This window comes from Peromyscus eremicus, chromosome 7, assembly GCF_949786415.1.
Source record: "Peromyscus eremicus chromosome 7, PerEre_H2_v1, whole genome shotgun sequence".
Taxonomy (NCBI): domain Eukaryota; kingdom Metazoa; phylum Chordata; class Mammalia; order Rodentia; family Cricetidae; genus Peromyscus; species Peromyscus eremicus.
Genome location: NC_081422.1, coordinates 18,097,105 through 18,124,054, shown reverse-complemented (window position 1 = coordinate 18,124,054; position 26,950 = coordinate 18,097,105). Strand labels below are relative to the sequence as shown.

Below are 26,950 nucleotides of genomic sequence, written 5' to 3'. Positions count from 1 at the left end.
GTCAGCTCAGCTGATGAAGGTTGTCTGTGTGACACCCTGGATTCCATCAGGACTACATAAACTGGGCATGGTGGCAACCTGTAATCCCAGAACTCAAGAGTAAAGGCAGAGAGATTCCAAATTCAAGACCAGTCTTAGATATATATCCAGTTTGAGGCTAGCCTGGGCTACATGAGAACCTGCTTTTAAAAAAAATTGTATAGTTTTGCATATAACTTATGTATGCTGCCCTCCTGTACACCGAAACCACTTCTAGGTGACTTATAATGCCTAATAAAATGTGAATGTATATAGTTTTTACAGCAGATTGCTTATGGTTTAATGACAGGAACAAAGTCTGCACATACTCAGATTAAAGACGCAATAATGAAAACCTCTCACCATCATCAGGTTTCCATCCCCTTCCATATTTTGTGTTGGAAATGTCTCCAGTGCAAGCACTTGAAGAGGGAGACCTTATGCAGTGGCCGAGCAAGCCACGAGAGCGCACTGGGCAGTGGGGGACCAAGCTACCCTAAAGCGGCCAGAGAGAAGCTGGCAGGACTCTACCTTCTTACCACTCCCTGAGAGGACACTAAGGGCCACCTTAGACATGGATGGGGCTTCCAGCAGACACTTAAACTGCCAGCTCAACTGTACGGAAGAGAGTTCTGCTATTTATCTATTACCCACTCTTAGGTTTTTAATGTAGCAACACAAAAAAGACAAGCCTTACACACACAAAATTAAAATCCCGGCACCAATTTCACTTTAAAATGTTTTTTATTAACAACTTTAAGAAAAGAATTGCCAGCATTACATTACAATTTTTTTTCAAAATAATGAAAAGGGATTGAATGCAGGCCCTCATACATGCCAGGAAGTATATACCCCTGGGCTATATATGCACCACTGTGAGAGAAATTCCACAAAGGCAAAATTATCCTCATCAATCTACGCCTGATATCCCACCACTCAGGAGCCTGAGGCAGGAAGATCACTAGCCTAAGGTAAGCCAGGCCTACACAGCAAGACCTTGTCTCAAAATTACCCAGGTGCCACCCCAGCGTGGCCACAAGCTTAAAAAGACTGAAGAAGGATCGTCCCGGGGTGGGAGAGACGGCTCGAACGGCAGCCTGCCTGTAACTCCAGCGCCCTCTTCTGGTCTCCGCGGGCACAAACAAAAATCAAAGCACCGTGACTTTAGAATGACCGCAGTGACGTGGCGTGTGCAAAGGGGCAGAGGAGCCGGTACTAAACCACACAAACACAGCCCGTTGTTCTGTGACGGGAGCCAAGGCCATCCAACAGAGCTGGACAGCATGAACTGTGCCAGAAGCCCTGGTCTGTGCACGCACAGAAGCAAATGGCAGCCGGTGTGATAGAGAGCACTCAGGAGGGTGAGAAAGCAGGACCACCGTGAGGTCAAGGCCATCATGGACTGACTACCTATGGAGCTCCAGAGCCGGACTCTAGAGCGAGACCCTGCCCCCAAAACAAAAACAAAAAAGAAAAGAAAATTAGATGGAAATCTTACAACTGCCACAAATTAACTCAAAAAGGTATCATAAACCTTCGTTGTAAAACGCAAAACTGAAAATTTCTAGAACACAAAAGTAGAAAAACTAAGTGATCTTAGATTTGGCAATGAAGTGTCAGAATGTGCACAAAAGTGTGATCCATGAATGCGAATACAATGAAATAAAATTTCTGCTCTGCCATATAAGCAGAAACGTAAGAGAAACACAACTGCACATTTACAAAATATGTATCTGACAAAATACTGACATCAAACTCTGGAAACTGAAAGAGACTGATGTGGCAGAACACATCTGTCTTTCATCTTGTTACTCAGAAGGCAGAAGCAGACAGTAAACCTGAGCCTGGCGGTGGTGGTACACATCTCTAATCCCAGCACCGGGGAAGCAGAAGCAGGTGGATCTCTGAGTTCAAGGCCAGCCTGGTCTACAGAGAGAGTTCCAGGACAGCCAGGGCTACACAGAGAAACACTGTCTCAAAATTTTCTTTTTAACCTTATTTTATGTATGTGAGTATTTGCCTGCATGAAGGCTTGTGCACCATGTGTGTCCTGGTGTCCTGGATCAGACAGAGCATCAGCTCCCCTGGAACTGGAGTTACAGACATTTGTGACACACCGTGTAGGTCTAAGAATCAAATGCAGGTCCTCTGGAAGAGCAGCCTATGCTCTTAAAAATCCTGAGCCACAGCTCCAGCCCCAGACAGATCCCTTTAGTCCGAGGCTCACTTGATCTACATAGGAATTCCAAGCCAGCCAAGGCTGTATAGCGAGACCCTCAAAATAAATAAATTAAAACTAAACAAGAAAATAATCAATCAATTAAAAAAGAAAAGTAATCAGCAAACTATCGGGAAATGGGTCTCACTCATGAAGTTACAGAGATTGGATGGGCTCATGCAAGGAGCTCAGTATCAGGTGAGCTGATATTTGGAAAGCACACATCAAAACCAATGTGGTGCAGTCATATACCTAGTATAGTGGCTAAATCCAAAGCCTGAAACCACATGCTAACAAAATCATACAGCACAGAAACTCCCACTGTTGGTGTGACCAAAAAAAAGCCACTTTAGAAGACAGCCTGGCAAGCTCTTACAAAAAGAAATATGGCCTTATAACACAGCAAGGTATTTGCCTAAATGAGTTGAGAATTCTCTCCCTAAGGTGAGACTACGCAAATAATCAGTTTGACAATGTAGCATAAAGGTCACAGGGCTGACAATGGCGTTGATTAGGAGAAGGTAAACTGAGGCATGGGAACATGGAAAAAGGCATCAAGTACTCAAAAAACCACGGGGGAGGCCAGGCATGGTGGTGCACATCTTTAATCGCAGCTCTCATGAGGCAGAGACAGGAGGATCTCTGTGAGCTCAAGGACAGCCTGGTCTACAGAGTGCGTTCCAGGCCAGCCAGGGATATGTAGAGAGACCCTGCTGTCTCCAAATAAATAAACAGAGGGGAAGCAGACTCCACCGAGGAGAGGCTGAGAACACCAGGGACCGCGGCTCTCCCCTCCGCGAACCCACAGAAGCAGGTGTGCAGATGCGCGCGGTCCGAGTGGCCAGACCGAGCTGGGAACAGTAGCACCCCGGAGTCCGCAAGGACCCGGGCTGCACCGCGGAGCTGACGCCAGGTGGCCCGGACCTGCCCGCGCCTCCGGGTTCCGCCGCGAACTCACCATTTCTGGCTTACTGGGCGTCCGGGAGTCCACGGAGGACGCCCGGATCGGTATACGCAGTGGTCGAGGAGAGAGCGTAGTGCGCACAATCACGCGCCCTCACGCACGCCCACGCGGCTTGTCACTCACTTGCCTTGAGAGGCGCCGATTGGGCGGCTGCGGTGGCCCCGCCCACTGCAGACCACCCGCGGCCGAAGGTCCTGCCGCATTGCAGCTGGCTCTGGAGTCCTTTTTCCTTCATCAGAACTCGACACTCCATTCCCACCCCCGCAGCACACATTCGGAATCCTTATGAACGGCGACAGTGTCCGCAGAGGATTCCAGACTCCACTGTGGCACGGATGGCAGGCACTGCAGCCAGTGGAGCCAAGGTGCCCAGCCAGGGTCAGGACAGTGGGGCCCAATGTCCTCAGAGGCCAGAAATTTTCCATAATTCCGGGGCCTCTTTTGGACCTTCCTTGTTTATTAACACAGACGTTTAAAAGTGACCTCATATGCGCAACAGGGTCGGGCTGCGATTTCGTTCTGGGGGAACAGCACTCAGTGACTCCTGCTCACCCTGTGCTCTCCTCTTTGTTTTTTGTTTTTGCGTTGCTGGGCATAGAACCCAGGGCCTTGCACTGGCTAGGCACTTGCTCTGTCCCTGAGCTATGACCCAGCTGTGGAAGGAATTATCTAGTCGGTAATTTCTAAATCCCTAGGAAACTTGGAAACTTACCGGGTAAGATCCTGAGTCCAGTGGATTCCTCCTAAAAGTGGTAGGAGGTGCCATACAAAATGTCTGTATGAGGACAGAAATCTTATTATACTAAGAAGCTGGGTCACAATTCCTCATGCTTGTCTCTTGGAAGCTGTTTGCTGGGCTGTAACACACAGGCTCACTGATCCCTCCTTCAGTGTGTACAGTTAGTTCACTTACACTTGCCACAATCACCACGATTTTAGAACTTCACTATCTTCCTGTCTCCTTCCTCCAAACTCTAGACAGCATGCATCTATTTTATCTTCATACAGACTTTCCTCTTTTGGGTCTTGATATGAAGGGAACCACACCATTGTGGTCTCTTGCTTACGATTTCTTTTAAGTTTTGTTTTGTTTTGTTTTCCAAGACAGGGTTTCTCTGTGCAGCTTTGCGCCTTTTCCTGGAACTCGCTTTGGAGACCAGGCTGGCCTCTAACTCACAGAGATCCGCCTGGCTCTGCCTCCCGAGTGCTGGGATTAAAGGCGTCTTTTAAATTTTTAATTATGGTGCTGTGGTGGTTTGAATAGAAATGGCTCCCATGGGCTGATATATTTGAAAGCTTGGTCATCAGGAAGTGGTACTACTTGAGAAGCATTAGGAGGTGTGGCCTTGTTGGAATGGGTGTGGCCTTTTTAGAGGAAGTGTGTCACTGGGGGTGGGCTTTGGGGTTTCAGAAGCCCAAGCCAGGCCCATTGACTCTTCCTGCTGCCTGGGGATACAGATGTAGAACTCTCAGTAACTCCAGCACCATATCTGCCATTCTCCCAACCATAATGACAATGGACTAAACCTCTGAAACTAAGCAAGCCCCAAGTAAATGCTTTCTTTTATAGGAGTTGCTTTGGTCATGGTGTCTCTTCAGAGCAGTACACACTGACTAAGACAGTGGGGTACAGAGGTGCACATGAGTATGGAGGTCAAAAGTGTGCTTTGGAGATCCTTGAGTTGACTTAACAGATGGTTGTGAGCCACCTAATGGGGGTGCTGGGAACAGAACTCTGGTCCTCTGTAAGAGCAGTGTCTGCCCTTAAACTGCCAAGCCAGGTCTCCAGCCCTAATCATCTGTAATCTGGTAACTGGCTTTATTCACCAAGCAGTTTTCTCGGGATATCTGTAGTGTAGCAGGTTATCATGTCATTATTTTCCATGATGGATAACATTCTGCTCTATGGCACTGTACACTTATTAATTCATCATCAGTTAATATATCAGCTTTATATCTTCCTTTGTATATTATGAATAGAGATGCTATTACTCTTCAAATATGAAGTTTTCTATGGATATATAATCATATGTTCTTTTGAGTCCAGGATTCCATGACTAGCCTAGACAACATGGCTAAACCATGTCCCTTGACAGAAAGAGAAATGATTTGAAGTGTGTGTGTGTGTGTGTGTGTGTGTGTGTGTGTGTGTGTGTGTACACGCGCGCGCACGTATGAGGAAGAGGGAAAGTGTTAGGAACATAAATGAAACCATTTTACGTAACTTAAAAACCATATATGTGACTTGGAATAATGTGATGCCTAAGCTTGCCACCAGGAAGCCCCGGGAAGAGCTAGGGGCCCCAGACATGCCCCTGAAGCTCGGGTCAGGCCACACCCAGGACAGCCTTGATGATGAGCTGCTGAACCAACTCCTAGGTGGTGGTGTGCTAGTGAACAGCCCTGAGTGCTGAGCCCTGACAGTGCGTGGCTGCTGCCCAGTGAAATGATACAAAGATTGGAACGTCAGGAATGGTCTCTAGGATGGCACCACCGTCCTCCCAAGACACAGCTTCTCTAGCCTCTTCACTGATACCTATCAGCGAAGAACTTGAGACTGTGTGTGGCCCTGGCCTCAGTGACCTTTGCCAGAGCTGCTGCTGGGCCCACACTCCTGTCAGCCTAGTCTAGCCTAGGCTCTCAAGGACCTGCTGGACCTCCACCAGTGCCATCCTCCCAGCCTGCCACGGCTGCAGGATTTCACAGCAGATTTCACAGGTCAAGCCTGCAAGCTTCCAAAGGGTCCTCGCTGGAAAAGATTCCCCAGGGGAGCCCAGCAGCAGCATCTTCTGCCCAATCAACTGTTCCCTACTTGGTAGATGTCTGTTTGACTTCTGTATTAGTATGGTATTATAAAGAATATTTGTATAGATAAACCAAGCATTTTCAACAGCCCACTGCCCATGCTTTCTGCAGAGAGGGACAAGGAGACAGAGGGGGTCTGGGAGAGAATCAGTCTAAGCTTAAAAAATAACCAAGATGGCCCCGCCCTCATTAACCTGACTGGAGTTCCCAGGTTTAGGTTATCTCAATTCTTATTATGATTACCAGTGATTCAATTCAGCTCACCTCAAAGTGTCTGTTCCCTACGCAGAATGATCCTGTTATAGAGTTCAAGACCACTGGGAAAAGACCACAGACTCAATTCAGATTATTATTTCTGCTAGCAGGGCAGCCGTCCCTAAGCCAAATCAGAAATATTCCCCCTGAAGCACATGGGGGAATTGTTTTTAAAGGAGACCACCACAATTACTCCATTTCTGCATTATTTACAGATACGTGAGGAATTGCCTCATGCCACATGAAGAATCAGCCCCTCCCCCACCCCAGGCACAGCAATAAGTGTGTTTACTGAAGCCAGAGGGAGCCAGTTACACAGTTTCGGAACTGTTGGGGGGCAAGGGGTCAGAGCTTTCAGGAGTTCATGTCAGAGCCCAATGGCTACTAAAGCGGATGCCTGGAACAGAATGGTTTCCTTAGCCTAAACAATCCGGGCTTTCAGTTTGTTTTTTTCTTTGTTTGGATGGTGGTGGTTGTTACTGTTGTTCTTTTGAGATATCAACAAATGACTTGTTGTAAACCTATTAGCTCAGCCACAATTGAGAACAGAGCTAGTTCAGAACGCCTCAGGCCCTGAGGGTACAGGCCTAGGCAAGGCTGTCTGTCAGAGGTGTCTGGGCAATCAGCTGGTGAAGTCCGGATCCAGTGGGAAGAACTACCAGCAGTACTGGGCAGTCCAACAGCTCACGGCCCAGCCTCTGGCCTCCCTTCCTCCTGCCTCCGTGGACGCACGAGCTAGTGTGCTTGTACGCTGCCTCATCCCTTGTTTCTTGCACTTCAGTTTACACACTCACTTCTTCCTCCACTTTGTTCCCACGGCTCAGGAGTTTCAAAGAAAACGGTGCGAAGACTGAGAGATGTTTCTGGTTGTGAGTGAGTGCACTTATCAAGCATGCAGCAAGCAAAAAATAACACCATTGTTCTAGAGGCAGTGGGACCTGGGAGAATGGAGCCAATCAATGAGCTGGACTTAAGTCTCGTGCAATAGCCACCTTTACTCAGAGCATCAGACAATTTATACTCTGAGGGTTAAAAAGAGTCATCTGAGTAAAGTGTACAACCATAAGGACAAGCTGCATGTGGTGGACAAGCTGCACGTGGCAAAATATGTTTTTCCATAGAGGCATACGAACAAATACCAATAGCCAGTTGAAATGAATAATCTGAAGTAAACTCACTCCTATCTGCTACACCTGGGAGGGGTGTGAAACCACATTCCAAGAACAATCTGTGTTTTGTGTTTTTTGTTTTCCAGAGCTGAGGACCGAACCTAAGACCTTGCACTTGCAAGGCAAGCGCTCTACCACTGAGCTAAATCCCCAACCCGGTCAAGTCTGTGTTTTGAAGAAAGTGAGGTCACAAGACTCTTGTCTTGTTTTCTTGGGGTTTTCCCATAAGCACTCAGAATTCTCCTCCCATGACTCCATTCTTAGACCATGTTCTGATAGATAGTTAGATAGATAGATAGATAGATAGATAGATAGATAGATAGATAGATAGGCAGACAGACAGGAAATCATCATCAAACTGGGTGCCCGCAACATCTGGAGGAAATCAGTGGGATGGGGTGAGATAACTCAGCAGGTAAAGGAGAAATCAACTCCTGCAATTGTCCTCTGACTTGCATGTGCACACCATGGTAAACACATGCATATGTGCACACACATGCATGCAAAATAAATGAGTGCAACTTTTAAATTTAAAAAGGAAAAGGATGGGAGGGGGAAGGAAGTGGGGACTGAGGAAGCCCCCTTGCAGCAACCAGCTGGAGTTCCCAGTTGAGAGTCCTGGCAGAGCAGAGAGTTCCTCTCCAGTGAGGCTCCCAATCAGCTGTCCCCACACAGGCATGTTTATGTTATGGGACAGACAGTATCTGGGTCTCAAGTTTCAGGAAGGTGCTGGGCAGTCCTGGAATGGTTCACTGGCCAGCTGTTCTCCAGGGCACACTGTCTTCACTTGCTCACTGACGCTGCTGTTTTCAAGGGTACAGTGTTTTCCTCTTGGACTGTTTTGCTGTTTTCCTCTCTTATCACTGTTAGGGGGCTAGCCTGCCCCAGGACAGGGAGTTTGGAAGGACACTTGAAATAAACAAGCTGGAGTCTAGGACAAGGGGGCCTTCCGTGCCCCCACAGTCTGATGTCAACAAGCACCAACAGCAAATGGCAACTCATCAATACAGTTTAGATTACACCATCCAATACAGGGAAATTTTGTCTCATATCACTGAGTAATAATGAATTTACCTGCAAAAGCCTAAGTTGCTGCCCGCAAGCCCTTTTGCATTTTCCTCTTCCTAATGTAGCCGATTCACTTCTGGTCTGCTGTGAATATTCCTACAACTCAGCACAGCTCTCCTTGAGGACAGGCATGATCCGTTAAGTTTTATGATGGATAAGAAATTGGTTGGGGGCTGTGTGATCATTCATTAAGTAAAGGTGCTTGCCACCAAATCTTATAACCTGAGTTTGATCCTCCAGACCTACATGGTAGGAGGAGAGAACCAACTCTGGCAAGTTGTTTTCTGACCTATACACACACACACACACACACACACACACACACACACACAAATAAATAATAAAATTTTAATTTGTTTTATGAAAAATAACACGAGTAAGCAGTAATATAATAAAATGCAATGTTGTATAAACACACTAATATTGCTTAGCTTGAAAAAATTACAATCTGAAAATGTATAATTGCAATAAAGAAATTTAGTATATCCTTAAAGGAAAGGAGAAGGATAACACTTGAGTTAGTAGAGAGTATCTGGGAATGGTTAATGAAGTGCTTTTGGGAAAGCTCTAGAAACACTTAGACAAAAAGCGGCATGCACATACCTGAAAACACTCTGAGGAGAGAGAACAGCGGCAAGCAGGCTGGGTACCGGCTCATCTCACACGCACATGCCGTGCGAGCATGAGGAGCCGAGTTTAAATTCACGTGGCAGAGCTGGCTGGCTGGACGAGGTTGATGAGCACTGTGTCCGGGCTCTGGGGCATGGGATCAGAAGACTAGACTGCCTGCTAGTCACGTGGCACTGACAATTGAAGCCCACAGGGAGGCAAATTTTCATCCTGGGCAAAATTTCATGCTCTAGGAAGGCTAATGGGGTCCTTCCTCAGTGTCTTCAGGCATGACAGTTGTACGAGACTGTGTGGGTCTCACATCGGGACTGTGCAGACCCCATGTGGAGAAATGTTCCCTAACCAGGAGTTGGGGGGCTCATATGCACCTCACTGGTGTGGTGTGGGGAGGGGGGATGGAGAACATCAGCTCCTCCCTCAAGCAGGTGTCTTGAGGCGAACTACGAGATCTCACCTTAGGCCCAACGTATCCGCATGCTTGGTCAGCTGTTACTGAAGGTGAGCGCCAGTTTGGATGAATTGATCTCATTCACAGGTTGGGGATCAATCAGATCCCGTAGCCACAGGGCTGTGGGGCCATTATAATCATTTACACACTCATTCATCATTTGTTCAGAAGTTATACATTCCTATTTTAAATTCCTAATTCGCCTATTTCTCCGGAGACCAATATCAATGTCATCTTTGAATCCCACGCAGGCTTCAAAAGCTGTCTCCTCTGGGGTGATCAAACCAGCTGCTTGGCTCTGCCTGCCTATCTTCCTGGGGTCCTTACCTGGTCTGGCTCTGCCTGCCTATCATCCCAGGGTCCTTACCTGGTCTGGCTCTTCCTGCCTATCTTCCCGGGGTCCTTACCTGGTCTGGCTCTGCCTGCCTATCTTCCCGGGGTCCTTACCTGGTCTGGCTCTGCCTGCCTATCTTCCTGGGGTCCTTACCTGGTCTGGCTCTGCCTGCCTATCTTCCTGGGGTCCTTATCTGGTCTGGCTCTGCCTGCCTATCATCCCATGGTCCTTACCTGGTCTAAAGGTTCACACTAGTCTTGTCTTCTTCCACCTGGAGACTCTGGTCCTGAGTCTCACAGTCCCCTTGGCCACTGGAAAGGAACTTCAGGATACCACCAGGAATACACACTTCTCAGTTCAAAAGACCTCAGGTGGACTGAGAGGTCCAGAAGTGGCAGCCCCTCTCAACCAACTGGTTGCTGGAGGACTCCAGAAATGCTTCGGGAATCTTTCTGGAATAGGCACTCTGACCCCAATTAAAATGGAAGAGAAGAGATGTTACCAGTGGCCTGAAGCCAGGATGCTCCTGAAAGGTGTGTGGAAGTCACTGGACAACTCTGGACTTGGTTCTCTCCTACCTTTACATGGGTTCCAGGAACTGAAATCATTACCAGGCTTGCCGATAAGCACCTTTATCCACTAATCCATCTCACCAGACCAACAAGTATTTTTGTTGTTTTTTGTTTGTTTGCTTGCTTTACTGTAAACATGGTATATAATTCCATTTGTGAGTTTTTCTCAGAAATATACAGGCTCACACATGAAGTGCATGCCAGCAAGATTAAACTCAAAAGGTCACATGTTTGGCTTAGAGCCAGTGAAAGATTTAAACCAGCTTCAGGGGAGTTAGGTGTTCTTTCTCCTGTCTCCTTAATTCTTCTGTTTTTTTTTGGGGGGGGGTGCAGGGAGGTGGCTTTTCAGGACAGAGTTTCTCTATGTTGGAACTGGAACTGTCCTGGAACTCCCTCTGTAGACCAGGCTGGCCTGGAACTCAGAGATCTGCCTACCTCTGCCTCCTGAGTGTTGGGGTTAAAGGTGTGCACCACCATGCTTGGCCCTTCCTGTCTTCCTATCCTGCCTCAAAACTTTCAAAACAAAAGTTCAAGGTCACCCTTGCTACACAGGGAGTTTGAGGCCAATCTGTGCTATATGAGAACCTGTCCCCCCAAAGAAAATGTTACTTCAAGGTAAAAATAGTGACTGAAATTTTAAGCATCAAGTTTTAAGAGTTGGTACCCTTTCACTTCTGTAACGATGGGACTAGAACCCTGTGCCTTGCGTATGCTAGGCAAATACCACTGATCTCTATCTCCAGTCCCATGAGCATACCCTGAATTGGCAGGCAAAGCATCAGGAAAATGAGGTCGAAACAAGTATTCCTGGAGTTCCAGCACAGTTTTCAGTTGCACAGGTGGGGACTAAGAACCTGACAGATGTTCCTTTTCACTCCTCCAGAGGCATGCAAGTGGACGAACAATGGTCTGATGAGGACCCACAACACATGAGCTGTAGAAAACAAACTGTGGGCTGAGGCTGAAGCTCAGTTGGTAGAGTGCTTGCCTGGCATACATGAAGCCCTGGGTTCAATCCCCAGCACCTCATAAACAGATGCAGTCCCTGTAATGCCAGCACTCAGGAGGTGGAAGGCAGAGGGGGAGGATTAGAACATCAGGCTTAGGCTGGAGAGATGGCTCACCAGTTAGGAGTGCTTGCCCTCTTACAGAAGCCTGGAGTTCAGTTCCCAGCACCATAGTCAGCTGGCTCAAACTGCCTGTACTCCAGCTTCAGGGGCTCCAACACCCTCTTCTAGCCTCTGTGGACACCTGCACACATGTACAAACACACATAAATGAAACGTTTTAAAGACATTCAAGAGCTGGGCGGTGGTGGCACACGCCTTTAATCCCAGCACTTGGGAGGCAGAGCCAGGCGGATCTCTGGGAGTTCAAGGTATTGATTGAATAGGTATGGCCCCAACGGATTCATGGGCTTGGATGCTGGCCCATAGAGTGGCCACTACTAGGAAGTACAGCCTTGGAGTAGATGTGGCCTTGTTGGAGGTGTGTCACTGTGGGTGGGTGGGCTTTGAGGTCTTATATATATGTTCATGTTATGCCCAGTGTGAGACAGTTCACTTCCTGTTGCCTACGGATCAAGATGTAGAACTCTCAGCTCCTTCTCCAACACCACATCTGCTTGAATGCCACCCACCATGATGATAATGGACTGAACCTCTGAACTGTAAGCCAGCCCCAACTAAATGTGTTCCTTTATAACAGTTGCCACGGCCATGGTCTCTCTTCACAGCAATAGAACACTGACTAAGACACTACAAGCCTAGTGATCTCAGTTCAGTCCCTAGATACCATGCTGGGAGGAGAGAACCAGTTTCCAAAAGTTGTTCTCTGACCACATGTGCACCAATGCCAGCATGCACCTACACTCACAAATGCACATTGCTCTGTGTGTGTGTGTACCATACTAATTTTTAAATGATTAAAATATAGTGCTGAACACCTTTAATCCCAATACTTGGGAAGCAAAAGCAGGCAGATCTCTAGGAGTTTAACCTGGTCTGCAGAGTGAGTTCCAGGGTTACAGGGCAGCCAGGGCTGCATAATGAGACTGTCTCAAAAAAAAAAAAAAAAAAAAGGCAAGGTAAGAATGTGACTAGGTAGTACAGCACTTGTCCAGCGTGTTCAGGGACATAGGTTCCATCCTCAGCTCCACAAAACAAGCAATAAAAATAGATTAAAAAAAACCATAAAGTTCCACAACTGAGATAGTATTACATAAACTCGGCATACTCACATATTTATAGCAAGTAATTATCACAGAAGACAATAAGATTCTTTCCTGCCTCAAATAAGCTTCTTTGGATCAGAATAAATAAACTAGGCATGATGGTACATGATCATAATCCCAGGATTTGGGATTCTAAGGCAGAAGGATTACAGATTTGAGGGCACTTATGTTAGATAGGACATTTATGTCCTCTGCAATAAATAAATAAATAAATAAATAAATAAATAAATAAATAAATAAATAAATAAAAATTGAAAATAAAAAACCTTAAATAAATAATAAAAAAGATTGAAAGTATATCATGGATGGAGTAGAGAGCCACTCAGGGATTAAGAGGAGGCACTGCAGTTGCAGAGGACTGAGTGTGGTTCCCAGCACCCATGTAAGGCGGCTTACACGGTTCTGTAACTCTTCTGCTAGGGATCCAAAACCTTGTTCTGGACTCCATGGGCACCCCAACTCATGTGCACACCCCATACACACACACAAACTTAAAATAATAAAAAAATAAATCTTTTTGTTTGTTTTTCGAGACAGGGTTTTTCTGTGTAGCTTTGGAGTCTTTCCTGGAACTCACTCTGTAGACCAGGCTGGCCTTGAACTCACAGAGATCCACCTGGCTCTGCCTCCCGAGTGCTGGGATTAAAGGCGTGCACCACCACCGCCTGGCCAATAAATGATTTTTAAAAAGAAAACATATAATGGATAAAAGGAAGATCTAGAACACAAGAGGAAAATTCTCATCAATAACTAAATTGATACCTTTTAATAGCCCATTACAGAAAAAAATTTTAAATAAAAATTATGAAAAAAATTTCATATTAGTAATACACTTCCCTTCACTGATGATTCCAACAGATTTCAAAAAGGAAAGGGAGCATTAGAGAAACAGGTTTAATAAAAACACTACTTATAAAGCTAGACATAGTGGTGCACACCTTTAATCCCAGAGCTCTGAGTCTAAGGCCAGCCTGGTCTACAGAGTGAGTTCCAGGACAGCCAGGGCTACAGAGAGACCCTGTCTCAAAATAAAAAAAAATTAAATTTTATTAAATTTGTGTACTATTGTTTAATGAGGGCTTACAGAATTATCTAACCTCAATGTTCATATGCATAAGTAACAGAAATCCATAGTCTAGAGTCACACTTTTAAGAATGAGCAACTGACAAAAAAAAATTACATTTCTTTCACATTATGACTTTTCTAAAATATACATATACTAACTTGCATGGAATTTTCCAATGTTATCTATACTTATAGGATTCCTTTCCAGTGGTTGTCTTCGAGAGCTCACTGTTTCACAAGCGAGTATCATGTGAGCACTGGATAAAATGGGAAATTGACCATTAGTTTTCACTTTTGTAAGCATTCTATACAGTGAGCCTCTTCATATGTTTGTGAAGCTATAGACTACGATGGTTTTCCCACAATGCCTGCACTCATTAAGCTGCTCTGTACTACAGCTTGTGATTTCCAGACAACGAGCAACTGAAGGCTTTTACACATTAGCTAATGTACAGTGTTTTCTTCTCTGTATTTATGTGGCCTCACTAAGTTGCATGACCACTGACCCATCACCTACAGTCACAGGGATTTTTATTAGTCTGAATTGTTTCCTGGGATTCACATGTAGAGAACTGAAAGGTTTTCCATATTTTTATTTTATTCACAAGGTTTTGCTAAGCAAGAGTCTTTTTATATCATCAAAGGGTAATGGGACACTGGAGGTTTTATCGCATGATTTGCATCTAAAGAATCATTGTCCATTATGGGTTCTTCCATGTATTCTAAAGGAACGAGAACACTTGAATGCTTTCCCACACTGTTGACATTCATAAGGTTTCTCTCCAGTGTGAGTTCTTTCATGGATCCGAAAAGAACGGGAGCAACTGAAGGCCTTGTTACACTGTTGACACTCATAGGGCTTCTCTCCAGTGTGAGTCCTTTCATGTATTCGCACAGAGCTGGAACAGCTGAAGGCTTTCCCACACTGTTTACATTCATATGGTTTTTCACCAGTATGTGTTCTTTCATGTATTCGCACAGAGCTGGAACAGCTGAAGGCTTTCCCACACTGCTTACATTCATAAGGCTTCTCTCCAGTGTGAGTTCTTTCATGCATTCTAAAAGAACTGGAACAGCTGAAGGCTTTCCCACACTGCTTACACTCATAAGGCTTCTCTCCAGTGTGAGTCCTTTCATGCATCCGAAAAGAACTGGAAAAACTAAAGGCCTTACCACATTGCTTACATTCATAGGGTTTCTCTCCAGTATGAATTCGCTCATGCATTCGAAAGGAACTGGAACAACTAAAGGCCTTACCACACTGTTGACACTCATAGGGCTTCTCTCCAGTGTGAGTCCTTTCATGTATTCGCATAGAGCTGGAACAGCTGAAGGCTTTCCCACACTGTTTACATTCATGGGGTTTCTCACCAGTGTGAGTCCTTTCATGCATCCGAAAAGAACTAGAGCAACTGAAGGATTTCCCACACTGCTTACATTCATAGGGTTTCTCTCCAGTGTGTGTTCGCTCATGAATTTGAAATGAGCTGGGACAATCGAAGGCTTTCCCACACTCTTTACATTTATAAGGCCCATTTCCAGTGTGCATTATCATATGTCTTCGAAAGCTTGGAAGAGAAATGAATGCTTTCCCACATTCCTTACAATCATAAGGTTTCTCTCCAGTGTGAATTCTTTCATGTTTGCGAAAGGAACTGGGAAAACTAAAGGCTTTGCCACATTTTCTACATTTATATGGTTTTTCTCCAGTGTGAATCCTTTCATGACTTCGAAAAGATGTGGGACAACTGAGGGCTTTTCCGCACTGTTTACACTGATAAGGTTTTTCTCCAGTGTGGGTCCTTTCATGTATTTGAAAAGTTTGGTAATATCTGAAAGCTTTTTCACATTGTTTACATTTGTAGGGTTTCTCTCCAGAGTGAGTTCTTTCATGGTTTCGACATGAACTGGGATGACTGAAAGTCTTCCCACATTCTTTACACTGATAGGGTTTTTCACCTGTGTGCATCCTCATGTGTCCTCGATAGGTGGTATGGTAAATGAAGGCTTTGCCACACTCCTTACACTCATAGGGTTTCTCTCCAGTGTGCGTTCTTTCATGTATCTGGAAGGAACTGGGCCAACTGAAAGCTTTCCCACACTGTTTACATTCGTAGGGTTTCTCTCCAGTGTGAGTCCTTTCATGTATTCGAAATGAACTTCGAAAGTTGAAGGTTTTCCCACATTCTTTACATTCATATGACTTTTCTCCATATTTGTGATTCTCATACTGTTTGTGTTCAGTATGAGATTTCATATGCCTTTTAAGAGATGAATGACACATGTAAACTTTTCTGCACACACTGCATTCATAGGGTTTTACTCCAGGAAGAATTTTCTTGTTCTGTTTAAGAACTGGAACCTGGATGAAGGTTTCCCTACATGGACTTTTCCATTCACAGGGTCTCTGTTCTACATGAGCTCTGTGAAGAATGAGAATTCTATTATCAGTGGTTTCTTTATTAATGATTTCATAATCAAAGATTAAGAATATCATAAACATTGACATACTTTTTCAGTTTTCAGGTGGCATGTATATAATGAGTCCTTTGAAAGAATTTAACCATAGCTACTATCAAAACAGTGATATTGGGGCTGGAGAGACGGCTCAGCAGTTAAGAGTACTTGTTGCAATTTTAATCCCAAAAAAGTTCTGTTAAAAAGTTGAAACAGCCCTCCCATAGTCCCTTCATTGTGTTCTCATCCATGGCCCCTTTTGTTTAACAACAGTTACTGTTTGAATGTGACCTGTGTTTGGCTACAGGACCTCCCAACTATGAAGCAAAAGCTTGGCTGCACTGGACATTCAGTGTGAAATGGAATATGCACACATAGAACCCTGTGCCTTAGAAGAGGAACAGGAAGTGCTCTAGGGAAATAAAAATTTTACCAAAGTACAAATTTCCCAGATTAGGGCTGTCTCGCCTTAGCGGGGAAGGGCAGAGCTGGGAAAGCTTGGGCTGTATGAGTTATTTGGTCTCTGCTCAACTGGGAGGGTAATGTCCTGAAGCCCAGGTGGATATTCAAAGCTAATGAGGAACTCCAGCAAGGCTTAGCAATCAGGAGTACCAGTGGGAAGTAGCTTACAGGTTCTTTGCAGGATTCTGCACTTGTTTTGCTGTAAGGAGCTGTAAGGAAGACCAAAATCTATGCCATGGTGAGTGTGGGGGCCACTGTCCCCAGACCAAGAAGAGAAGGTTGGCTGAGCTGTCAAAGCTGCTTGGTCTGGGATGGACCATGAGCCAGACTGAGGTTCTGTTGGTCCCTGTGGTGACCTGGGCAGTGTCCATTGGCCTCAGAATTTGTTGAGTGTGGATTCCCTGGGGAGGGGTAGCTCTGCCATCCTGGCATGGAGGACTATGAGCTTGTAATATCACTGCACAATGTGCACACACAGGCTTTGCTTCTGCTGTGCAATGGGAAGACAGATTGGAAAACTGAAGGTCTGGTTTCTAGAAGTTCTGAATGTTATAATCCACTTTCAGGTATGTCTTACAAACGTTACATAGTTTAGAAACTAGTAGAAATGATGTGATGGGCATTGTCCTCCAGCAATCCATGATTAGAATGTTTTCAACTTTTTGCTACTGTCAGCCACCATGGTGTGATTCTGTGAAGTCCAGTTCCAGGGCACAAATGAGTTTCTGAGCTGTAGAGGTATCTCAGGTTTGCATGGCGTATGGCAGGTGAATAAGGCAGATGCCACACATCTTGTGACATAACCCATGTGGCAGGAAGCAGATATTAAATTATTCTTCCACACTGTTTTGTGATTGGGCATCACTGGGGCTGGGTTTGCCTGAAACCACAAGCAACACTAGGGGCTGTGGAGCTACAGCAGGGCTCTGGAGGAGATCACCGCCATCTGCAGAGTGGGCTCTGGAGGAGATCACCGCCATCTGCAGAGTGAGCTCTGGAGGAGATCACCACCATCTGCAGAGTGGGCTCTGGAGGAGATCACCTCCATCTGCAGAGTGGGCTCTGGAGGAGATCACCACCATCTGCAGAGTGGGCTCTGGAGGAGATCACCGCCATCTGCAGAGTGAGCTCTGGAGCTTGGGGCCTATCTGGGGGAAATGCCCAGAGTTGGAAAGTCAGAAAGTTAACAATTTAAGGGGTCACTCTGAGTTAATTTTGTGTGACTTGTGAAACCAGTGTTTATTTAATTTCTGTACACATAGAATCATTGGTAGCTTACAGGTTTTTTTTCCTGGCTGAGTTTCCTTTTTGTCTTTTGAATAAAAGTTGATGCTATTTTTTTTAAGAGTACTTGTTGCTCTTGCAGATGACTGAGATTCTATTCCCAGCACCCATGTGATAGCTCACAACTATCTGTAACTCCAGATCTAGGAATCCAGCACCCTCTTCTAACCTCTTCAGGTACTAGACATGCACATGGTACACATATATGGAAGCAAAACATTCACATACATAAAACAAGTACATCTAAAAAATGTAAGTGATATTCATAATGTGTAGTTTCTTTTTCGTCTGCTTTGATGTGCAGTTTCTTTTTTGTTTGTTTGTTTGTTTGTTTTTTGGTTTTTCGAGACAGGGTTTCTCTGTGTAGCTTTGCGCCTTTCCTGGGACTCACTTCGTAGCCCAGGCTGGCCTTGAACTCACAGAGATTCACCTGGCTCTGCCTCCCGAGTGCTGGGATTAAAGGCGTGCGCCACCACCGCCCGGCTGATGTGCAGTTTCTTAATACTATTTCAAAGTGAGTTATTCTTTGAATATTGCACAGCTATGTCATTTTTTAAAGTTCTTGGTGAGAAGCTGGAGAGATATCTCAGCAGTTAAAAGCACTGGCTACTCTTACAGAGGACCTGAGTTTAGTTCCCAACACCCACATCAGGTGGCTCATAACCACCTCCAGCTCTCCAGGAAATCTTATGCCCTCTGGCTTCTGTAGGTAGCTGCACTCATGTGTGCGTACCCACACAGAGACACATAAATTAAAACAAATAAATCTTAAAAAAAAGAGAAAGAAAACAAAGCCATAATCTTGGGGGCTTGAGGGCTAGAGAGATGTCACAGCGGTTAAGGACACTTGCTGTTCTTCCAGAGCTCCCGAGTTTGGTTCCCAGCATCCACCCCCAGTGGACAACCCACAACTGCCTGTGACTGGGTGACCCAACTTCCTCTTCTGGCCTCCTCAGGCCATGCACAAATGTATATAAACTCAGACACAAATAATTTAAAATAAATACTTAAAACTTCAAATATTTATGTGTGTGCACCTGCATGCCTGTATGTGTAACATGCAGGTGCAGTGCCCAAGGAAGCCAGAAGAGGACATCATATCTCTTGGAGTTGGATTTACTGGACGTTGTGAACCACTTGATTTGGGTGCTAAGAATTGAACCCAGGTCCTTCACAAGAGCAAAAAATACCTTTAACCCCTCAGTCATCCCTCCAGCATCAAAAACATTTTTTAAAAAAGTCTTCATGAAAGTTTTCTAAAAATAAATAAACAGGAAGTTGGGTTCTTGGTGTTGTTTCCTACAGCATACTAAGACTCCATCATGGGACTCCAGTTTCTTTTATGAGTACAACTCACCTTATATTTCTTCCCTGGATTTCGTACTCATCCCCAATGTTCTGGTCTTCCCAATTTTTCCCTAAGAGGAAAAAACAAAACAAAACAAAACAAACAAACAAACAAACAAAAAAACAACATTACAAATGACAGAAAAATTCACAGATTCTAGGTCCTTGGTAAACCATGATACTCTTGCATACCTGTTTACCTAACTATTCCTTTTTACATGCTGAATACTGAAATCTCATTAATGAGCAACAAATATTTGTTTTCTAATAATCTAGGTTTAAGGATAATTTTATTCTTACCAATGGAAGCCAAGTTAGTGAAGGTCTCCTGCATCACATCTCTGTACAGTTTCTTCTGAGACGGGTCCAGCAGAGCCCACTCCTCATGGCTGAAGTTCACAGCCACATCCTCGAAAGCCACCGAGTCCTAAAACATCCCATGTATTTAAACGTAAAGAAGGACGTGAGACTGGCACACTCCCTCATAAAGAAGTCAACACGATTCTGTGTTCTCCAGACATACTTCTTAATCTTTTTTTTTAAAGATTTATTTATTATATATACAGTGTTCTGCCTGCATGCCAGAAGAGAGCACCAGATCTCATTACAGATGGTTGGAAGCCACCATGTGGTTGCTGGGAATTGAACTCAGGACCTCTGGAAGAACAGCCAGTGCTCTTAACCGCTGAGCCATCTCTCCAGCCCCAGACATACTTCTATAACACGTCCAGCCAAGGCTCGCTGCTCTCCCACAAATCAGACTGCATACCTCCCCTTGAATGGAGTGCCTCTCACGATCGTGAGCAAGGAGAGAGGCTTGAGCAGCTGCCACACCTGGACCTGCCTTTCCTCTGAAGACACCCTTTCTACCGTGAGTGTCTACCTGTTGCAACCTCCTCCCAGAGCTCTCTGCACCCTGGATGCACTTCTTCCTTCCTTAGAGTTGATATACGTTGTATTGATAAAGCATTTGTGTGTTGGGAAGAACATGAAAAAAAAAAAAAAAAAAGACCTGTGTTTGAACCATGAACGAAAGGAAGAAATGACTGCTCCAAGGTATGGTTGAGGGGTTTATTGTAGATATGAGGAAGGGCATAGCTGGAGGCATCTGGAAGGTCGAGACTGAACCAGACCATGGGGGCAGGGGTGGGGGCAGAGCCAGAAAGGAGGAGAAGAGAGAGGGAGCAAAAAGAGGGAACCCAGAGACCAGGAGGCAAAGGGGCGTAGCCCATGGCTGAGGTTAAATAGGAATCAGAAGCCGGGGGAAGGGACCCAGCCCAGTCCCTGGGCTGGAGAGTTTAGGGCAAGAGGCGGGGTATGCCAGCCAGAATGACCCTGTAACGGAGTTGCTGGGAGAGACTGGCAGCCAGAGTCTGCTTTGATATGTAAAATAAGCTTCTCAGGCATCTGTCCTGAGTGAGACTTAACAAATCCTAGCACCCACATCAGGCAACTCAGAACTGCCTGTAATTCTGTAAATACATGGGCACACAAACACGCGCACGCACATACACACACACACACACACACACACACACACAGAGCATACACTCAACACAGACACACACATTAAACAAGAATCTCTAATTTTTTTTTCTTTTTTAAACAAGGTTTTTCTATGTAACCCTGACTGTCCTAGAACTCACTCTGAAGACCAGTCTGGCCACTCAAGAGATCCGCCTGCCTCTGCCTCCCGGATTCCAGAATCAAAGGCCTGCGTCACCACCGCCCAGGGGGGCAAAAAATTTTTTTTTTAAATAGTCACAGTAACATCGAGACTTCTCACCAAGTAGGGGCGCTTTTGACCAAGCCTGACCACCTCAGTTCGATCCCTTAGGAGAGCCTAATGCAGCAAATTGTCCCCTGGCCTCCACACACTGGCTCTGACAACACCCGTCCCCCTTCACAATAAGTAAATAATTTCAAAAAGAGGATCAAAAATCTTGGGAAAGAAAAAAAAAGCGAAGATAGTTCATTTGTTCTAAAATTATAATTAAAACACTGCCTCTGGTTGGAACGCACCACTGGCGACAGCTGACACAAGATGCGATCAAATGCCTCCATTGAAAACCTGGGGATTTAGGGAGAGCCAAGAGAGAAGCACGGAGTCGTACATTCGGGACCCTCCCGCCCACAATTCTGGAAAACTTAAAGGGAAACAGGTCCGTTATTCGGGGAGCAAGGACGGGCTGGGAATCCGCTTGACTCTGCACCTGAGCCCGGGGTCACCACATTGGATTAGCGGTGCGGGACAGAGCGGGTCGGAGCCTAGCGGAGCTGGGGCTAGGTGGGCAGAGAGGAGAGCCGGGCAGAGCCAAGCGGGGCAGAACCGAGCGGGGCAGAGCCGAACAGAGCCGGGCAGAGCCAAGCGGGGCAGAGCCGAGCGGGGCAGAGCCGAGCGGGGCAGAGCCGAACAGAGCCGGGCAGAGCCAAGCGGGGCAGAGCCGAGCGGGGCAGAGCCGAGCGGGGCAGAGCCGAACAGAGCCGGGCAGAGCCAAGCGGGGCAGAGCCGAACAGAGCCGAGCGGGGCAGAGCCAAGCGGGGCAGAGCCGAACAGAGCCGAGCCGGGCAGAGCCAAGCGGGGCCGAGCCGGGCAGAGCCGAGCCGGGCAGAGCCGAACAGAGCCGGGCAGAGCCGAGCGGAGCAGAGCCGAACAGAGCCGGGCAGAGCCGAGAGGAGCAGAGCCGGGCAGAGCCGGGCAGAGCCGAGCGGGGCAGAGCCGAACAGAGCCGGGCAGAGCCGAGAGGAGCAGAGCCGAACAGAGCCGGGCAGAGCCGAACAGAGCCGGGCAGAGCCGAGCGGAGCAGAGCCGAACAGAGCCGGGCAGAGCCGAGCGGAGCAGAGCCGAACAGAGCCGGGCAGAGCCGAACAAGGCCGGGCAGAGCCGAGCGGGGCAGAGCCGAACAGAGCCGGGCAGAGCCGAGCGGGGCAGAGCCGGGCAGAGCCGGGCAGACCCGAGCGGGGCCGAGCCGGGCAGAGCCGAGCAGAGCCGAGCGGAGCTGGACAGGGCCAAGCCGCGCCGAACCAGGCCGAACCAAGACGGCCGCTCGCGCAGCCTCCAAAGCTGAAGCAGAGGCCGGCTCCCGTCGCGCCCGGCTGTGTCAGGTTACAATTGTCCCTCCGCGTCCTCGGCCGGCGGGCGTCACCTACCATTTCCCGGCGTCCTCCCAGGCTCCCGCCTCCCGCGCCAACACCCGGGTGCGAACATGAATGAGGAGTGACGGGCCTTAGCGGTCCCCTCGCCCTCCGCCCTGTGGCTCCCACGCCTTTACGCCGGCGTCTCTAATTGGACAGCCGGCGCGGACACGCCCCTTTGCCTGAATGACAGCTGAGCACCGAGATGCTCCCGGAGCCTCCCTGCCAAGGCTGTCGCCTAGTAGGGCATTTTAATGAGGATTTATTCTGGGACCACGGCCTGTTCTTTGGTGTTCGTCGCAGCTCCAGCTGAATGAAGGGACATAAGCGGGCGCAGGAAATTCCAGATTTACTTTCTAGATAAAGCGAGAGCCACTTTGTCCAAAGCAAGAGGACAGGCCAAAGCAGAAACAGAATAAACAGGGTCTGCCAGGTGGCTGGCTCAGCAGGGAAAAGACACTTACCGGGAGCCTGATAATCTGGCCACATGACAGGAGACTCCCGAGTGGTGTCCTTCACACACACACACACACACACACACACACACACACTTCGCGTGCTTTTTATTTGTTTTAATCCTGAAATGAGAGGATTCTACTGATGGCCTCTCAAGCTTATCACGAGGCTGGTCGGCATCTCACGACTATGTATGACCCGAATTTACAAAGAGATGCTTCAAAGTGAACACACCATATTTAAATTTGAACATTTAAAAGTGCCCTCAACAAGCCTTAAGAAACGACTCCGTGGTTAAAAGCACTGGCTGCTTTTTCAGAGGACCCTGGTTCAGTTCCCAGTACTCACGTTGCTGCTCCAACTTCATGGCATCCAATGCCCTCTTCTGGTCTCTGTGGAAACTGCAAGCATATGGTGCACCAACATGCGTCCATACAAGCAAAGCACTCATACACATAAAAATAAAGATTATTCCATGTGGTGATACATGCCTTTTAATCCCAGCACTCAGGAGCCAGAGGATTTCTGTAAATTCAAAGCCAGTCTAATCTGCGTAGAGGTTATAGGCCAGAGAAGGCCACACCATGAAACCCTGACTCAAAACTTAAATTTAAAAAATTGAACTGGAGAGGTGGCTCAGTTGTTAAGTCCTGCTCTTGCAGAGGACCTGGCTTTGGTTTCTAGCACCGACATGGTGACTTACTACAGTCTATTACTCCAGTTCCAGGGGATTATTGCACACTAAATTGTGGGGGTCCCTGAACCTAAGTCCCTGTTCAGGGCACCATCTGTGGGAGGCCAACTCCCACCTTTTAAAGGGTTCCTATGAGGAGAAGAGAGGAATAAGAAATTTTTAGATAGAAAGATAGTGGAGAGGAGACAGACAGAAACACAGGATTGCTGTGGCATGGTCTGTATGTCAAGTGTGTTGCTGATTGGTCAGTAAATAAATCACTGATTGGCCATTGGCTAGGCAGGAAGTATAGGCAGGACAAGGAGAAGAATTCTGGGAAGTGAAAGGCTGAGAGAGAGACACTGCCAGCCGCCACCATGATAAGCCCCATGTGAAGATGCTGGTAAGCCACGAGCCATGTGGCAAGGTATAGATTAATAGAAATGGATTAATTTAAGCTGTAAGAACAGTTAGCAAGAAGCCTGCCGAGGCCATACAGTTTGTAACCAATATAAGTCTCTGTGTTTACTTGGTTGGGTCTAAGCGGCTGTGGGACCGGCAGGTGAGAGAGATTTGCCCTGACCGTGGGCCAGGCAGGAAAACTCTAGCTACACAGGATAGCTTCGGGAGGACCTGGATCAAAATCCACCAGCCCCTTCTATCTCTTCAAAAGGGCTTTTTATAACAATGCCAAGGGGCGGGGCAAAAGACCTCCCCCTTGCTAGATCAAAGCACACCACGCAGCCAAGTGCAGACCCTTACAAACACCTGGTAACCACGCTCCTGGTCCAGTCATCCCCTTATGCAGCCCTGCTGGGTAAAGCAAGCTCAGATCTCACTAGGAAACCTCTGTGGGTCTCCACACTAAATAACTAAATCCTTATCTTAAATGTTGGTGGACTCAGGACATGGTTCAATGATAGACCACATCTCTAGCATGAAGATCTGCGTTTGCCCCCTTAGCACATTAAATCAATTTTTTAAAATGACCTCAAAATAAACAAATTTAATTTAAAAGTGACCACAACACATATAAATATGGTCACTTGAAAGTAACCTCACAGGCCAGCCTGGTCAAAGGCCAACCTGGTCTACAAAGTGAGTTCCAGGCCAGCTAGGGCTGTCTAGTGTGAGACTGTATGTGAGGGTGCAGAGAGAATAGCAAAAGGCAGGGAGAGCCTTGTGGGTTACGAGGGAGTTTGTTGAGGCAGGAAGAGGCCTGTAAGTCAGAACAGCCTGGGAATCAGACTGGGGGTTATCTTTGTGTCTTTGATGGTTGCTGGCCTGTTTGAGTTTATAGGGAACTAGATGCCTCTCGCTGCCAGACTCATCTCACAAGATTTCTGAGGAATGCTGATTTTAGGCCGTTGGTTATCTGCTAGCAATCCTTCTGTTTAACTGGTCAGAGTTCAGCCTGAGCTGAGCCCAGACTGTTAGGTAGGTCTCTGACATTTTGGGGTCCATTTTGGACCTAACAGAGACCCTGTCCAAACAGAAAAGAAAAAGTCTCCTGCTGTAGTGACTGAGCTAGTCAGGTACATTTATTAGCTATTAAGTAAATTAAGATAAAGACTAGGTCTTTGGGGCTGGAGAGATGGCTCAGTGGTTAAGAACACTGGCTGTTCTTCCAAAGGTCCTGAGTTCAATGCCCAGCAATCACACTGTGGCTCTCAATCATCTATAATGGGATCTGATGCCATTTCCTAGCATACAGGCATACATGCAGACAGAGCATAAATAAATAAATAAAATGGCCATAAAAAAAAAAAGACTAGGTCTGAAGAATCCAGTTAGCAGTGTTCAGGTGTAGTCTTAACCTTGCTTGATTTGCAAATATAAGCAAAACTTAACTTGTACTACTTATTTCTTGAAGACTTTACAAATTTTACAGATTTATTAGCTGTATTTATGCATATGTGTGTGCCTGTGTGACTTCCTATATGTCTGTGTGATTTGGTGTGCACCACATGCACACAGTTCTCTCAGAGGCCAGAGGGCATTGGATCCCTTGGGAATGGAGTTACAGACTGTTGCAAGCCATTTGAGGCGAATGTTGGGAACTGAACCCAGGTCCTCTGCAAAAGCAGCAAGTGCCTTTAACCACTGAGCCATCCTTCCAGCCCCTATTTTCATTTTTGAGATATAGCCTCAGTATGAAGCCCTAACTAGCCTGAAACTCACTGTGTGGATCAGCCTGGCCTCAAACTCAGAGATCCCACTGCCTCTGCCTCCAGAGTGTTGAGATTAAAAGTGTGCAGCATCACACCTAGAGAATAGGCACTATATAAAACTAAATAAGAACTGTAGCATTGACTGGACATGCATGCGACTCCATTGTATCCTTTAGTATCCCTGAATTCTTTACTTTAATCAGATTTATTGTGTACAGTATAAATATCTCAACAAAAACGTTCAAATAAATAAATGCACTAGAAGTTTTGAACCAGTCCCTTATGTGTATTAAGAGTTTTTTAGTGTTTCACTCAAATTACATAATCTTTTTTCTTGCTTGCTGTTTTTTCTCATGTCAGTGAAAACAGGGAAGGCCAGTTAGCACCCAGACAGCCCGGCTCACCTTCACCTGTAGATGCATTTGGGGCAGTCAGGAGTGCTCAACCAAGATGACAACATGTGCTTACTGGTGTCTGTGAAGTTGTTCTTGCCAGTGACCACTTTCTTATTAGTTACCTAGAGGAAATTATCAAACAATGGCTCAATTCTGCAAGACCCCAATCACATTTTCTTCTTTTTAATGAATTTTTTTTTAATTTCATGTGCATTGGTATTTTTCCTACATGTGTGTCTGTGTGAGGGTGTCAGAGCCCTGGGACTGGAGTTACAGACAGGTGTGAGCTGCCATGTAGTTGCTGGGAATTGAATCCAGGTCCTCTGGAAGAGCAGCCAGTGCCCTTAACTGCTGAGTCATCTCTCCAGCCCCATGGATCACATTTTCAACTATGGCAGTGATCATGATCATTTACAAGCCAGTGGGCCCACCTTCTGCAAGTGGACAAGACCAAGAAACAGAACAATAGCTCTGGAGTCTGCAGACAGGGCCAGCCATGAAGAACAAAGTGTTCTTCATGGCTGCTAGAGACCAGACCCCCTTGATGCTCTGGTCTCTAGCAGACACACACCATGCTTGCAGACAACCATAATGTAGGACTGCTGCACACAGCAAGTTTACTCAGGATGTGTAAGCCCGCAGTTATGAGACTTTGAACTTCTAAATTCTGGAATTTTACAGAATCCTTGGATTCTAAAAGAGACTTTGGATTTTTTTAAAAGACTGAACTTTTAAAGTGAATTTGTAAAGACTGTGGGACATTTAAGTTTGGAATGTGTTTCATACTGTG

General features: G+C 46.3%; 1 protein-coding gene across 1 annotated transcript in view; it reads right to left on the bottom strand.

The window, feature by feature from the left end:
* Positions 1 to 13,993: 13,993 nt before the first annotated feature.
* LOC131914807 (zinc finger protein 709-like) overlaps positions 13,994 to 26,950 on the bottom strand; it is a 36,800-nt gene continuing 23,843 nt past the window's right edge. Inside the window, exon 6 of the mRNA XM_059267504.1 lies at positions 13,994 to 15,988. Within this exon, the coding sequence (XP_059123487.1) occupies positions 14,472 to 15,988 (1,517 nt within the window). The 3' untranslated portion in view covers positions 13,994 to 14,471. The remainder of the gene's footprint in view (positions 15,989 to 26,950) is intronic.